Source organism: Phoenix dactylifera, chromosome 2, assembly GCF_009389715.1.
Source record: "Phoenix dactylifera cultivar Barhee BC4 chromosome 2, palm_55x_up_171113_PBpolish2nd_filt_p, whole genome shotgun sequence".
Classification (NCBI taxonomy): Eukaryota; Viridiplantae; Streptophyta; class Magnoliopsida; order Arecales; family Arecaceae; genus Phoenix; species Phoenix dactylifera.
The window spans coordinates 5,788,765-5,805,167 of record NC_052393.1 but is presented as its reverse complement, the minus strand read 5'-3'; the positions used below and the strand labels follow the sequence as shown (position 1 = coordinate 5,805,167).

At 39.2% G+C, this 16,403-nt stretch overlaps 2 protein-coding genes across 2 annotated transcripts; both read left to right on the top strand.

The window, feature by feature from the left end:
* The first annotated feature begins 6,368 nt into the window (after positions 1–6,368).
* Positions 6,369–11,627, top strand: LOC103714579. The gene is made up of 2 exons (XM_039118758.1): positions 6,369–6,635; positions 10,807–11,627. The coding sequence occupies exons 1-2, from the start codon at positions 6,505–6,507 to the stop codon at positions 11,267–11,269; spliced, it is 594 nt and encodes a 197-aa protein (XP_038974686.1). The 5' UTR covers positions 6,369–6,504; the 3' UTR covers positions 11,270–11,627.
* Positions 11,628–14,429: 2,802 nt separating this feature from the next.
* LOC103714578 (probable calcium-binding protein CML18) lies at positions 14,430–16,035 on the top strand. The gene has a single exon (XM_008801870.4). The coding sequence runs from the start codon at positions 15,211–15,213 to the stop codon at positions 15,706–15,708; it is 498 nt and encodes a 165-aa protein (XP_008800092.1). The 5' UTR covers positions 14,430–15,210; the 3' UTR covers positions 15,709–16,035.
* Positions 16,036–16,403: the final 368 nt, after the last annotated feature.

Sequence of the window (16,403 nt, the reverse complement as noted above, 5' to 3'; positions counted from 1 at the left end):
ATTTAATTAAGTAATAATTATAATTGTGGTTTAATTTGGCGAATGGTTGCTAATTTGGGCAGAGATCGGGGTGGATTGGAGTTTGACTGGGTGCCGTCATCGGCTGGCCTCGGAGATGACGCAGACGACGTAACGGTGCTCCTTGCGTTCTCAGAGAGCGTTGATCGGTGGATGGACGGTGGTGATGATGTGTTTGATATGGTAATTAATCATGCCTTGGAAAAGAAGTATCGCGCTCTCCAAAAAGGACACACACGCCATCTTTATCCCAAAGTTAAGGCGAAGACAGCGCAATTTCAACCGTAGGATGCCCTGAATCAGATGCCTTTTTGGAGGGATTATCTCGGATTAGCTACCGGGGACACAACAGCAATGCAACCAGAGTAACGCTATCACTGCAAGAGGAGATTAGTGAACTTTTTGGTGTATGGATAATAGATTCCATCTTTAGCAATTGCTTGATGGTTGTTAGTAACTAAGTACCTAGTTAATAAATTTTAATTAGATACTAGCCTCTTAAGTATAATCTAAAAAATGACTCGGACAAAATAGAGACACTCAGCACTTTAATCGATTGACAACATTCTAGTAAAGGTATGGTTTATGTTATTTTTTTTTTGCTAAAACGGATGATTCATATATTTTTAGTATTGATACATTTAATAAAATCAGAAGACAACAAGTTTCAAAGTATTTTAAGCAACTTTCCTTCTCTAACCCACATGATGCCTATAGAGTAACTGGCCCAGTATGGTCTATACTTTCATTTTACACCTTGTACTACTCAAAATGATTCAATCATCCAATGATCCAAGACAAAAGTGGATAATCGAAGTTTCCTGTGAATAATTTATATGGCACGCTACTCATTATATCCTCAAACGTAAGAGAAATCCACCAGGCTCAAGAAACCAAAATGGAGAAATATATGAAATCAATTCTTTGCTAAATTTTAGAAAAGACGTGGGGACAATGCTTAATTACGTGGGAAGGGCCTCCTTTTAATGTCAATGTGTACTTGTTTGCACACGCCTCTTATTTCTTGCTTTGGGCTCTCTGCAATCCCCAAGCACCCGAAAAATTTCATTTAGCTCCATCGTTCCGTCGCAAATAGTGCCATCACCTAGCTCAGCCAAATCTAAAGTGTGCATTCATGCCATGTTCTCACATAGTGTACCTTGTAAAGTTGTAATTGAAGTTTTGATTCACAGCTTCCTTATTTAGAAGATAGCCACGAGGAATCATGAAGTAGTATAGTGATGTGTTTTGGAAGGGCAGGAAAAGAAAAATATATATGAGAAGCAAACAAAGGGCAAGAAAAATATGATGAATTTATAAAATAATTCTCTAATTATGGTGAAAGGTTGATTTCCACTAATTGAGTTTAAGTTTCGTGAAAAGAACAGAAGATGAAAGGGAGAAATGTATCTTTCAAGAAAATCACTTTCAACAATGCAACACTCAATTAGGATGGCTATATAATTTGCGTTACCACGGATATTTCATGGATAGGTGCTAATTGCACCCTCTGAAATGTTGATATCGTATTGATAGATCCTGTCTTTTTAGGCGCACTAGTAGATAAACCATTGCACCAACTTCAATTTTGCTTGCATAACATTACTAAAAAAATGAGAAGAGCTATTAGGTATTCCACTGTATCAGTTACTTGAAATTTTTTGGGCCTACGTGGTTTAGGTGCGACAATTTAGAATCAACAATAATTTCTGAAACTTTTCATGACAAAGCAACCACTCCCTAGCATGACTCCTAAAATATTACAAACCATCATAAATTATTTCAAAAATTTAGTGCAAACGATGAGCAAGGTATTGAATTTGAATCATTGTCTTCTCTATTTTTATTTAAATCCTTTTATCAATCCCATCATTTTTGGTCAATGCCTTTTTTTTTTTCTTGTAAATACTTCTTTTTTTTTGAGGTGAGGGGGGAGGTTGGTGATTAGATCTTGGTCAAATGCACGAGGCCTATGTATCCATGATAAATAACCCGTTTATGGTATCGTTGAGTATACAGTGTTCTTCTATTGTTTGGTAAAAGTTGACTGCACTTTCATTGGTTGGAACAAGTCAACCACTGTTTAATTTCCAACATCCAAGAAAATTGTTCATCTCTTAGAGAACAAAAAAGAAGGCTTGTTCTTCAATAGGATGCAGCTGAGTATGAAAGCATGCTGTTAACACCTGGTTTATTTCAAGGAGTATAGAATAGTAAAATAAAATTTGCAAACTGAAAGGTGATGGCTGTGTTTGGTGATTAGTATGGGTCACCAAGAGTGCTTTCCTTTTTCTTATATTTCACACTTGGTGGATGGGTGATTTCTATCTCCTCTTGACCATGGCCTTATTTACCTAGAAAATTGCACACTTCCAGATCTTTGCCTAATAGCATTGATAGTTTTGAATATAAAATTCATAAAAAATATAGCTTCTCAATATAAATTTAGTATTGAAATTTTCCGCCGTATTAATGTAGAAGATTAACAATGTTAAATGGTACTTAAAATGATTGTTTATCAACATTGTCAGTCAAACAAGGAATATCCAATAAATTATGTTTCCAAAGGTCTATATATGCCAAAAAAATAAAATGAAATGAAATAAAAGAAGAGCAGCAAAGCTTTAGTTGGTCAATCAAGCTTGTTGGCTGGGGGGGGGGGGGATCCAAATCCAACTTGGGGTAGATCCATCTGAATATACTAACGAAAAGGACCAAGTCCACATGGTTGTGCCTCCCTTTTGTTTGGCATTTCTATTGGTTGAATGAAAGCATTGTCCGGAGACTAGCAGTAGTAATCCTTGATTCCATTGTTTTTTTTTTTTTTACTAAAATAGGTATTTCATACATCACAAGTACGGAGACACTCAATGAAATCAGCAAATAAGTCACGAAGTGCCCCGGGCATCGCCCTCTTTTCCACCCTTAGGGTTCCTTCGGAGTGGTTAGCCACATATGCTGTCACCCCGCTGTAATTTTCATTTATCAATCTGAAAAAAAGCTGTCACAATATTACTATAAGCCATCATCTGACCATGAATACTATTATAAAGATTTTATTTACACTAACATAAGAAATATATTTGATTATATACTTACAATCAGCTGTTTGTAAATTAATAACTTATGTCACTTGAGACATAGGTGCAATAGATCATCAGAGCTAATTTTAGGAAAATCTAGTAGGTCATGAATATTGGCTTTTGTTCCTTTGAAAGATTTAAATGGAGACCGATATGAAAAGCTGTGAATCCAACATCAGCATAGGGCCATGATATGTCGAAAATCCTACAATAACTCATTCTAATCTACAATTTTCTGCACATGCCCCTCCATAGGGCTCTTAACCATTCCATAAGACTTGATAATGTTTTGTGGAGATTTAGTTTGGAATTAATGGGATAGGCAAAATCCAATATATAATTTTAATATGGTTGGGCTCATATCCATGCGATTGTTGCCTAACACCTATTGATATGGTTGACGCACATATTCTTATAATGATAACTTTTTTCTATCACTTCGTCCAAAATTCATAGGCCCGTAAAATCTTTTTGCAGCTCGGCTCTCCGCATGGTAAATCTTTACTTTGACATAAAAACACTTCTTTTAATATTTCTTTTACTTTGTTTTTCTAGGGAGAGAAATAAGAGTATTGAATTGATAAAAACAATAGTATATCTATAAAATAATACGAATAAAAAAAAATAATCACATATATGTTTGGCAAAATCTTAGGACAACTATTAAAAAATGGCCTCTACAGTCATTATTAATATCAATCAAGATCTGGTTGTTATCGATTTTTTTCACACCTTAATGATCATACTACTTGGAAAAATTCAGCTAAGCTTATCAATACTTTACTAGACTAAATTAAATTAGAAATCCAAGTACTGGCTTAAATTTGATTCATATGCACCACTGCAATATAGCTTACATGATCCCTAATAACTGGAAGCTTACTGTAATTAAATTTTAAATATAAAATTGATTTGTGAGTTGCGACGTCAAATTAGGTGTTTGCATTAAGCAAGAAAATGAAGTACGAAGCAAAGAGTTCTCTATGAATTAAACCAACAAAATTCCAGGAGTTACCTAAACTAGAATACCAATCCTAACACCAAGTGAGAAAATTAACTATAGGTGCAAGTGCCATAAACATAACTTATCGAGCGAAAAGTGACGTTATCAATTGACTTCAAATTTCACACTATGCTTGTTACCTCAGAAAATAAAGAGTGCTAATCGATCTAAGAAGGGAGTTTGGGGGATTGAGCGAAAAGTGACGTTATCAATTGACTTCAAATTTCACACTATGCTTGTTACCTCAGAAAATAAAGAGTGCTAATCGATCTAAGAAGGGAGTTTGGGGGATTGAGTATAGAAACCAAAGCAATTGATTTTAGGACCGGGTTTGAGTCAAGTTTGAGTTAAACAAACACCAGCAGTAGGCTCTTGCCAATATTGTCATATAGTATGAAACATTTTAGGAATGACCAATTATAAATATATGGCTCATAAGAATGAAACTTAACCATATGATCCACTAGTTCAAGAAGGAACAAGGAGTCTCTGCAAATTTTAAAAGCCAAAGACCTAGCACCATGTCTAATTGATGAAGGCACTACAGAAAAAATATGAGTATGTCAAATATTTTTATATAGAAGTAATTTTCAAACAATATATCGCCATGCATCCGTTTGTGAACCAAGCAAACCGTTAAATTGTAGATGCCCATATCTTACACCTCCCCATCATCCTGCCATGGATACCTAGAAAAATATATGGATCTGCCGCAAAGGAATGGACAATAGATGAACCTAGTTATAGCCAAATAGATTTAGCTTGGCTCATAAATAGGTTTACTTGAGCTGTTACAAGTGTCAATATGGAAACCCATTCAAAAGCTTGACTCATAAAATATGCCAAGACCGAGACTTTGGGTTGCCAAAAGTAAGCAAGGGCTGAAAATCAACTTGGAAACAACTTGTCATATTCAATATCATGATTATAAATCTGAACATTCGTAACTAAGCTTTGCTTGGGATTAAAAATTACCCAAGCCTGAAATACATGCCTCAATATTGCTGTTGCTCCAAGTTCAAATGAGTTAGCCTATTAGAATCCATTGATTGATTGATTGATTATGCCAAACTTAGTCGGTCTTATCAAACTTTATCTTGATTGATTTATGATTGATTGTGCCAAACTTCGTCAGCCTCCTAGTACTATATAAAGGCTATTTCTGTACATTGTAATTGATAGATAGAAATACAATTCTCTTCTCTCATTTTTCTTTTTCAATGTAACCAATCACAAAAGTTTACAATACATGCCCTGATACAAAAAAACTAAAAATAGGCTCATGGATGGGCCTGAGCAAAAATATAACATGCCCAATCTGAAAATGAGGCCAAGCCTGGAAATATTAACAAATAGTCTGGACCGGCTCAGCCCGGCACCAAATGACTACATGTTCAGGGTTGGACCAAGCCTGGATAAAATATTATAGACCCGATGTCCCGGCCAGGCTAGTCTTGGACATAAGAATCGGACTTAATTTTTACTGTAGAGCCCGGCCCGGCCCGACGTTGGATCACCTCCATAATTCCAAGCACCATGTCCCGAGCAGGAGACCTTTCTAAAACTCCCAGTGCCCACAAAATACAAGAAGATAATCCCATGTTGCGCTGCTGGTTTTACATTCTGGCCCATTTGGTTCGTGGGAAAAGAAGGAGGAAAAAATGTGGTCAATGGAAAAGTAATGAGATTCCTCTTGTTTGGTTGGAGTTTTCAAAGGAGAGAGACAAAAAAGTTGTATTCTTATGGAAATATAATTCCCATATTTCATGGGAAAGTAACTTTCCCATGTTTTGGCAGGAATCACTCAATTTTTATTTTTTCTCAAAAAAGCCCTTCAGCATTAAAGAAGCATTAAAGAGGCATTAAAAATCTAATTTTTATTAAGGGCATAATAGAAATTATGCATAACTTTCTTAGGAAAGTGGAGGATCAACCAAACATAAGCACTTTAAAATTTTATCACTTTTCTATGGTCAACCAAACATGCCAAAAGTACTTTCGTAGGCATCCTCTTCTTAAGACTTTGTTTTTCAGAAATCATATTTCTAGAAGGAAAAATGCTTCCCGCGAACCAAACGAGCCCTCTACTCTTCTACTAATCAACAAAATCCTACCTTTCTTCATGTTCGGGTTGCATCTTTCACGCAAAAGAATAATTTATATTCTTTCACGGCGTCGCCCGTTGGATCACATCTCGGCATCTCAAAAGTGACTATGACGCGATCCAACGGTCCCTTCACGGGAAGGAAAGTGAATCCTTCTTCGCCTCGGCTCGTGTCGGTCCATCGCCGCCAGCTCCCGGCTTCCGCTCCAAGAAAAGAGCTCTCTCTAATAATCCTTATTAATCTAACGGACAGGAAGAAGGAGCCGAGTGGGAGCGAGCGAAAGAGGGAGGGGAAGATGGTTTTGTGGGAGATAACGCTGGGAACCGCCTATTTCTTAGGGCTGAGGCGAACCTACAAGCTTGCCCTTAGGATTCAGCGGCGCATCGTCGGCCCCAATCACCCCAAGATCCGCCAATTCCTTCACAGGTAACCCCCCGCCTCTTCTCCCTTCGATCCGTCTTCTCTTGTGTTATCGTCTTGGTTTCTTTCTTGTATATACTTGTTTTTGTCAACCACGGATGGTAGTGGCATTGTTGTTAGAATCTCATGGCTTCATGTTCGTAAAAGTGAGATTCCATCACCATAGCTTCTCTCGGATTTTTTCTGGTCGTTTTTTTTTTGTTGAAATCACTTATTTGGTTAATACCCTAAATAACAAAAGAATATTCTTGAGGCCACTCGTTGTTTTCTTTTCCCCCAATCACCATTACAAACTTCGCTTCTGATGTGCGACGCGATCGATGTGGTATAGTAGCTTTGATATAATCTTTATTGCATTAAGTTGATCTTTTACTCAACCAAACGTAGCGGGGCTTTGGGAACATATTCAAGGGGAAAGATATGGGTTATGGTTGGGTTAATTGAGGTAGATGGATCATTATCTTCAAGAAGATGAGTTCTTGTTGCCATCTTGAGAGATGATGGAGGAAATATGCTTGGCGCAATAGTTCATTAAAAGGGACGGAGCTATCTTTCGAGGATGTCGTAAGTTGGTTAATAATCACTTTTAAGGTTGATTAGCTTTGTGAACAAGAATTCGTTTCTTCATTCTTCATAGCAAATCCAAACTCCCTGTCTTCAAACAATCCAGAATTCTAATAATGAACTAACAGATCTCAAACTAGATAGCTGATTTGTGGTAGGTGATGGTTGCACCATGGAGTCTTAAATTCACATTTGGTGGAAGTTTTGGCAATAGAAGCTTAGAGAAGATAAGATGAAACTTACAAAGATGAGGAATTATAGATGAATAAATGGTAAAACAAGGATTGTTCTTGATAAGGAACTTACTCATTTTTGCATTTCAAGGGGAAAAAAGAGAGAAGGGGTGGGGTGGGAGAATCTGCAAACAGAATATGGAGGAATTGACACTGATAGAGGTTGCATCCCTTTATAGGAATATGAAAAATGGTCTTACTAGCCATTATAATTTTATATACCTTCTCTTATATTTCAGAGGCATGCAATAATACACTACATCCTAGAAAGAAATGTCTTGTTCCTTTCCTCTGCAATAATCTGTACTAGCATATAACCTGCACAATGTGCTGGTACAATTTTTTTCTTTTCTTCCAACTGTTGTTGAAATGCAATACAACAATGCAACAAATTATAATAAATAGAAGGCTTTAATAGCTGATTTTTTGTGTCACATTACATAATAAACTTCAATGATTGTCGAGCAAAATCTTTCATCATTATTAGCGTTGTCATTAATACAGGCATCCAAATGACAATGGAGAAGAACTTAGCACAACTTGCATGCAAGAACTCCTATCATTAATATTGCAATCATCAATATCAGCCCTTTCACGATACATCATGCGTATGGTTCTTCTCCTCTTTTTTTTCCAACTATTGTTGAAATGTAATGTAATGATATAATGAGTTATATTAAAAAGAAGGTTTTAATAGCCAAATTTTTGTTACATATTAAGTAATGAACTTTAATGACTACCGAGCAGAAACTCCCGTCATTAATAGCAGTGTTATTAATATTGGTGTCCATATGATGAATAGAGAATTTTGCATAAACTAAGCTTGCATGCTAAGACTCCCGTCATTAATATCACAATCATCAATATTGGCTCTCATGGGATGGAGTATGGTTCCTTTCTCCCTTGTTCCAACTATTTATGAAATGTAATATGGCAATGCAATAAATTATAATGCATAAAAAGCTTCAATAGCCAAATTTCTATTGTATAATAAACTTTGATGATGGCCGAGCACATTAATACGACCATTAATATCTGTTGCATATTAAGCAAGGAATTTTAATAATGGCCGATCACATTAATATTTCCATCATTAATACCAACATTCATATGAAAAATGGAGAGCTTTGCATAAGCTTAGCCTTCATTTTAGATACATAGAAGAAATAAGTCATTAAATATGGCCGAGCCCCTTGTTTTTTAATTATTGTTAGCATCACAATGTGTAATTATTGTAATATACATTTTTTAACAAAACTTATCTTCTATAACTTTCCTTCATGTTTCAGCCTAGTCCTTAATTTATTCACTTAGCATCTTAATTTATTCACTTAGCATCTTACCAATACAATATCATCTTCAAATAATTTATCATAATAACATATATATCAAAACATTTCCTTATTTCTTGAAACTAGTTGGGGCACACGAAGAGATAGATAATATTTTTAGAACTCATTCTACTTCTATAATTGTTTTGTTTGTCATATCCAATTACCCTTAAGGATGCCTATACTAATTTTCTTCTTTGTCCTTCACCACATGTTTCCCCTTAAATATCTCCCTCCCTTGGGCTTCTTACTTGGAGCTAATTACCTTAGCTTCTAACTGCTTGTATTCTCTCTCCCTTGATGTTCATCTTGGCCTATGGTTGGCCAATTTTACTATCTTTTTTTGAAGCGCTCCTACTCTCCTCCCCATCCTCCTTTTTTTTAAAAAAAAATTGATTTTATATGTATTCCATTTGCATGCTGGGCAACTGCTACCCTCCATCTAATTCATTCAGACAAAGTCTTCTAAGCATTGGGTTTTTTCGCCATAAAAGAGCGGTTAGAACCCATCAGCCAATTTATTAAAAAAAAAGCAAGAGGAGGCAGGATTGAGTTTTAATTAAGAATAAGGGCATGTGTGGATTTGTTATATTCATAAGATTTTCAGCCTAATCATCCAAACAGGCCCTAAGTTGGCTCATTAATCATCAAGCGGAAAAATGTGCTTTCCCTCTTCAAAATGGATATATAACTTATCATAATTGTCCTTCTACATAATTTACATGTAGACTTTACCATGTAGAGTACCTTTTGTTGGAAATATAAAATGGTTGTATGTTAGCCGATTTTCTTCAGATCATTTTGTATTGTCTACAAGAATTGCAAGTCATACCCACTAAGTAAGATGTGTTTTCCTAACAAACTTTAGTTATGTCTTGGTAGTTATTAAGTAGATTGCTACTGCAAAATTTCATATTTAGGTGGGCCTACTAGTCTGGCTCGTGTTCTAGTTGGTCCTGGTTGGTTTTCCATTTGTTTGATCTTCAAGAGTGATATATCTCCGTATTTGTTAGCCACATAACCTTGTGAATAGATCTTCACATATATTGAGTATGTTTATTACTCCATCCACATGAATTGCACATGCCTCAAAATACAATATGACATCAACTCTCAGGGGCACTCTCTCTTAAGTTAAAAGGTTAAATTTTGTCAAACTACGTCAATGATACATCTCCAAGGAATACTATCCCAAATTAGTTTTTCCTATTATTCATGTGTCAATAATTTATAGATAAAGTACTGGAGGAGGCAAAGCCTTTGTACATTATTTGTTATCTCACCTGTTTTATTGCCTTGTCCTATTGGATGATATTGTGCTTATCGAGTAGTCTGACTCCAACTCATATAACATGTGCACAAGACAAGTTTTAAGTAGCAACATTAGATGCATGCGTCAAATATACTAATGAATTATCAAAACAAATCAATCTTCATATTGTGCATGATAAACACAGATAGACATAAAATAACATTTTTATGTCTTTTTTCCTATGATGTTCCATCAGTAGCTTGAGGTTTTTGTATTGATACGCCCAATGTCATTTCTGGCATCAAACTAAATGTTTTGCATAATATATTTGCATAAATAAAGCTACTAAGCTTGGAGAACTGACCAGTTTGAGAAAACTAATGGGAATGGTTTTCTCAAGAATAGGTTCCCCTCAACCAACAAAATTTGCTTTTAGTAATAAGTCATTTTTCAAAGAAAACAGGCAGTGCTACCATTCATTATATTTTTTTCCCCTTTCTTTTCCCTTGGACTTGATATTTCTGTTTTTCGTTGTCACTAAATGCCTTGAACCAAGTTCTTTGCAACAAACTGAATCATGAAGCTTTTCTGTAAAGAATCTTTCTTATTTGCTGGCTTGATTGTGTATGAAACATGTAAAGATAATGGATGCATTAGTGGTAAAATAAGCTGCCATTTGCTATGATTGGGTCAGTCAATCTGCTATAGTATTATGCTGATATTAGGTGACTTTGACCTACAAATTTTCATTCCTCTAAGCTGCTTACAAGCTTCCATATCATCTTACCTTTGTGCAGGCGCACACGCAGTGTTTTTGATGTGGCAGTCAGAGTTCACCAAAGCACACAGCAGAGACCCATAGAAGTTGGAAGGAATTTTGGGAACTGGATTCTACGGTGGCTAGACCGTGTGAAATCATCAGCGCAGATCCGTGCCCAACCAACAAGGCTACTAACCTGTAGTAACCACATCCCCAAGAATGTAGCAAGCTCTGGCCATGCTTTTAGATACCAGAGGCCCATATTTCACAGTAAATATCAGGAGAGGAAAGTCCGTTCTTTTTTCGCCCCTTGGAACATTCACCTTAGATCCTTCCCAACTATAGCCATGATGATGCAGCCTCTGCGACCTGCTGGCATGAATGGCCAGTATAGGCATGCATCTCATTATATGCCTAGCTCATCAGCATTGGACTACAGAATAGATCGAGTTCAGAGCATTTTCCGCAAGGATATTGCCCAGTGGATGCTGCGTAACTAAATGTGCAGCTACAGGTTTTGCTGCCAATTATCTACTTTGTTGTTATATCTATATCTCCTCTGATCAGATGTTCGAGTTATTCTAAATATGAAATATTTTTGTAATACTGGAAGATCTCTGATGGATAATGCTGAAAGTCTGGATAGCCTGCATGATCATTTAATTCATGCAGTTTGAAGAACCTGAATACAACTTTTGAATCTAGGAAGTCTTTGGATGGTTGTTTTAGGACATCCGTTTAAATTGATGCCACAAATAGGCCATCTCGCAAAGATATGTGATTCGTTACGGAGATGGTTGGTCTGTAATGCTGTAGACTTCCATGGCTGTTGGTAGACCTTGTATCTATAAACTTTAATTCTCTGCGTGCTTTTCTTATAGTAAATATGGACAGCTTGCCATCACCTCATGGCTGCACTCTCTGCACTTTGGCTTCTTTCTAATGGCTAAAAGAGTGTTTTGAGGCTGACCTAGGATGAAATCTCATGGAAGACTTGTGAGCTAATGCTTAGCACCAAATGTTTGTTTTGCTTACCATGTTGTTCTACCATGCGGAGGAACTTGAATTTTAGCTATAATATTTTCAAACAAGTCAAGATGGGAACTTAATTTGGTGGTTGGCACTGGCAGGCAATAAATTTGAAACTAGAAACTCATTCGGGAGTCTGGCTACCATTGGGTTGTACAAAGACTTGTTTTGTTTTTCCCTGCGTAGAAATAAACTTTGCGAGTTCTATTTTTTGTATGGTCTTCTTGTTGGCAATAATAGTAATAAGAAATTAAAACTTACTATGCTTCTAGGAACAAGAGTCCTCTGGTGCACGCATTAGAAAATATTGTATGCGTCAAACTTTCTATTTGGCCATTTTTTTTTCTAGTGTCCATCTTAAAAAAAAATCCAACTACTAACAGGATCTGTCAGTCTCGTAATTTAAAAAGTTCCCAGGCCTGGCTCGATTTTTTGGTCGGGCTGCTTTTTCTGCCTAGGCCCGACCCTTGGGCTTTTTTTTTAATGCCCAAGTCCGAAAAATTTCGGGCCGGGCTGGGCGGGTTGGGCGGGCCAGAAGGCCCGTGATCAGCTCTATTTGAATGACTATTTGGATGGGTGTGTATCATTTAGCCATGTACTATATACTAGTGAACATTGTGTTTTGGAAACTGTTTCTGGTGGTCCAAACCGAGAACGATTGGCACAGCGGTGTGAACGGGGTTCCGTTTGAGTTGCCTTGGTTGGTGTTGATTGCGCTCCACCTTCCACCGGGAAACCTGCAAGCAAGCCTCGCACCACCACTGGGGCAGTGGGGGCCCTCCGACGATCAAGTCAGAGGAGATTGGAGGAGAAGGAGAGATAATAGTAGCAAGTAAGAGAATGCTCTAGAAGTTCTCGCTTACCCCCCCTCCTCCCCCCAGCCGCATATATACCAGGCTGGGGGGTCTTTCAGGGGGGTTCGTCATCGTGGGGCACGATGGAGCTGCCACTGACACGGCCGTTACAGGGCGTCGTGGGGCAGCGCTGGGTACGGCCATGACAGGGCGTAGTGGAGCTCCGCCTTGTACGGCTGTTACAGGGGATCGTGGAGCAGCGCCAGATACAACCGTTGCAGGGAGTAGTGGAGCAGGAGGCTGCGGCGTGCCTCTGGGGAATAGCCTGTCGTTGTCGAGAGATGTCCGACTCGGGGTCGGGCTGCGGAGATGAAGATGTCCGACTCGGGGTCGGATTGCTGGATCAAGGGGCAGCCGACTCGGGGTCGGGCTGCGGAGCCGAAGATGTCCGACTCGGGGTCGGATTGCTGGATCAAGGGGCTGCCGACTCGGGGTCGGGCTGCGGAGCCGAAGATGTCCGACTCGGGGTCGGATTGCTGGATCAAGGGGCAGCCGACTCGGGGTCGGGCTGCGGAGCCGAAGATGTCCGACTCGGGGTCGGATTGCTGGATCAAGGGGCTGCCGACTCGGGGTCGGGCTGCGGAGCCGAAGATGTCCGACTCGGGGTCGGATTGCTGGATCAAGGAGCTGCCGTAGTCTTCCTGGGCGCGCGTGCCGGTCACGTGGGGCATGGTGGCTAAGTTCCCCCGTAACAGAAACTATATATCAATTTACCTAGAGCTATATATTGGGCAACTGTTGGGTGTGTATCAAGGAAACGATATATATTTGGAAGCCGATGAATATGTCACTTGATTATATACTGTGTACTAGTGAACATCATGTTCTGAATGACTAGTCGATTTATCTAAATATGTGTATTAGGATGTTGGATGACTATTTTGTTAAGTTTGTATTATCAGGTCATGTAGTGTATACTAATGAACATCATATTATGAAAATCATATACCGATTTATCCAAATATGTGTATTGACATGCTGGATAATTTTTCTGCTAGGTACGCATCACTTAGCTATATAGTGTGTACTAGTAAACATTGTTTTGGAAACTATACATCCATTTACTTGCAGGTATATATTAGGATGCTTGATGACTATTTTGCTATGTGTATATTACCTAACCATGTATTGTGCGTTGGTGAATACTGTATTCTAGATGCCTTCATGAAAAAGAAGATTCACAGGAGGGCAAAAAGCTTGGAGATGGGGAGAAAAACCTTGCAAAGAAGAAGAGAGAATACAACTTTCTTCATGTGTGATTTCTTTCCTTTTTTTTTTTTTTTTTTAAATCACAAGGCTGACAGATTCCATAAGCAGAAAGAATTTTATTGTAATTTAATGTTTGGATTTTCTCTTTAAGATGGCGCTAAAGAAAATATGGCAAGATAGGGAGCTTACCCCATACAATATTCTCCCGTGCATGCACCAATGAATTTTTTTCCTCCATATATTAGAATGCTATTTATAAACTCCATTGCATTGATTATTTAAAAAAAGGAGAAAAAATAAAAGGAATCTCTGTTGATTGAGTGCTATAATTAACCTCTCTGCTCCTACCTGTGTATATATGGTATCTCAGTAATGCCATCACCGTTCTTACCACGTTTCATTGAAATGGTCATCCAGCTCCAGCCAATGCAGGAAGATCCAAATTTGGCTCCCAGATAAAAATTTTGAATCTTGGACATCTTATCCCAATTTGCTCTTTCCTGTTGGAGACTGCCAGCCGTGCAGTTACCCACTTACCATCCGGGATGTAGACCATAACTCAATCTTGAAACATCAAGCGATTCCCCGAGATCGGACGGCTGGGAACAGCCGAGCCGCCGGCCAGCGCAGCTCAGGGCGGCGAGGATTGCGGAGTTCTCCATAGCGGATGATGGAGTCCACCGTGGCGGTGGCGACGCGCCGCTCTTTCTTTCGCCGTACCTTTTTTTTTAGAAAAAGAAATTATTAATTAGAGAGATGAGTTGGGAGGACTGATTTATTTTTCCCGATTTTCGTTCTTTTTTTTTTTTTGGTTCTATACTTGAGGAGGCTGATGCCGACCGATTCCATTGAAAGGGAAAGGAGGCCGAATCCCAAACCAAACCCAAGTTTTCTTGTGCTTCCCTTCGATCCGATCCCCTCCTCCACGAGGCGCTCGCAATCCGGCGCGAGATCCAGAGACCTCGGGCTCCCACTCCAGATCCGCCAAAAGGGGCGCGGATTCCCGAAGGCGGGGAAGAGAGATCGGGAGCCGAGGCGGACCCGATCAGCATCCCTGTCCACTCAAAATTCGGACGAAATCCACTGGATTTCGATCATCTGATTGGATCCCAGATCCAAAGAAAATCGAATCTTGGTAGGCCGCAAAAGCAAATGCGGTCGATTTCTTAAAGATATCGATTCCTATCGAGTGCGAGAAGATCAGGAATTCGATTCATTTGTATTGAGAGTTAGGAGAAGAATGAGTAGAATTTCTCAGTTTCGGCTCCTCTGAGAGGCGATCTGAGAAAACGCGGTTCAAGAATCGGAGACAAGGAAGAGGAGGAGGTCGAAGCCCAATTCTATCCAAGATGAGCGGCGGCAAAGAGGATGCGGTGAAGCTGGACGACGAGCAGCTGGCGGAGCTTCGGGAGATCTTCCGGTCGTTCGACCGGAACAACGACGGCAGCGTCACCCAGCTGGAGCTCGGCTCCCTTCTCCGGTCTCTGGGTCTCAAGCCCAGCCCCGATCAGCTGGAGGCTTTGATCCAGAAGGCGGACACCAACAACAATGGCCTGGTGGAGTTCTCCGAGTTCGTGGCTCTCGTCGCGCCGGAGCTTCTCCGGGCCAAGTCCCCCTACACGGAGGAGCAGCTCCGCCAGCTTTTCAAGATGTTCGACCGGGACGGCAACGGCTTCATCACCGCCGCCGAGCTCGCCCACTCCATGGCCAAACTCGGCCACGCCCTGACGGCCGAGGAGCTCACCGGGATGATAAAGGAGGCCGACACCGACGGCGACGGCCGGATCAGCTTCCAGGAGTTCTCCCAGGCCATCATCTCCGCCGCCTTTGACAATTCGTGGGCTTGATCCTCTAACTTCTTCTTCCGGCAGGCCTCCTCGCCTCTAGATCGTTCATGCTCTGTTTCGCTTTTCCTCTCTATGTATGCATGGAAAACGGAGTTCGATTGCGTGGTTGTTGAATGAGAATTTTGGAGTGAAATCTGTGAGGATGGCCAGTGGTGTTGAATTGCTCCGACCTGGTGTATATGGAGACGGGCATTTTTTTTTCTTAATTCTTTCAGATTTTTACATTTGAAAAGATTGCATCTTTCATGCAAATGCTTGTGATTTGGGGTTTTGATTTCCAGTTTGTGAGAATGAAAAATAATCTGAAAGAGCAGATTAGCAGAACTATAGAAAATTTTGAGTTGGCATGCAATATTTACGATGTAATTGGAATGCTTTTACGGGTCTAGGGAGCTTAATTGACAGGTGCAGATCTGTCTGTCATCAAAATTAGCATGTGATTGCTTTGTTGCGGGTGGGTCTGTCTATTTCTTGCCAATAGGTGGAAGAAAAAAAAAATAGGGTTGGTTACCCTTAATCTCACAAATCCTGAAAGTTCGGAAAAATGATTGTAAAAAAAAAAAAAATATATAGTATTTGGTTAGTGAAAAATTACTCCAAAAAATGATACTAGAGAAATATTACTAGTTTTTGTTGAACATAATTTTATATAGAAATATTAGCAAATTTTTAGCAATACTTTTGAATAAACAATT

Excerpts from the sequence above, each read along its gene's own strand:
- LOC103714578 (XM_008801870.4), top strand. The coding sequence starts at position 15,211 with ATGAGCGGCGGCAAAGAGGATGCGGTGAAGCTGGACGACGAGCAGCTG.
- LOC103714579 (XM_039118758.1), top strand. The coding sequence starts at position 6,505 with ATGGTTTTGTGGGAGATAACGCTGGGAACCGCCTATTTCTTAGGGCTG. Across the intron at positions 6,636-10,806 it reads ATCCGCCAATTCCTTCACAG|GCGCACACGCAGTGTTTTTG; the intron begins GTAACCCCCCGC and ends ACCTTTGTGCAG.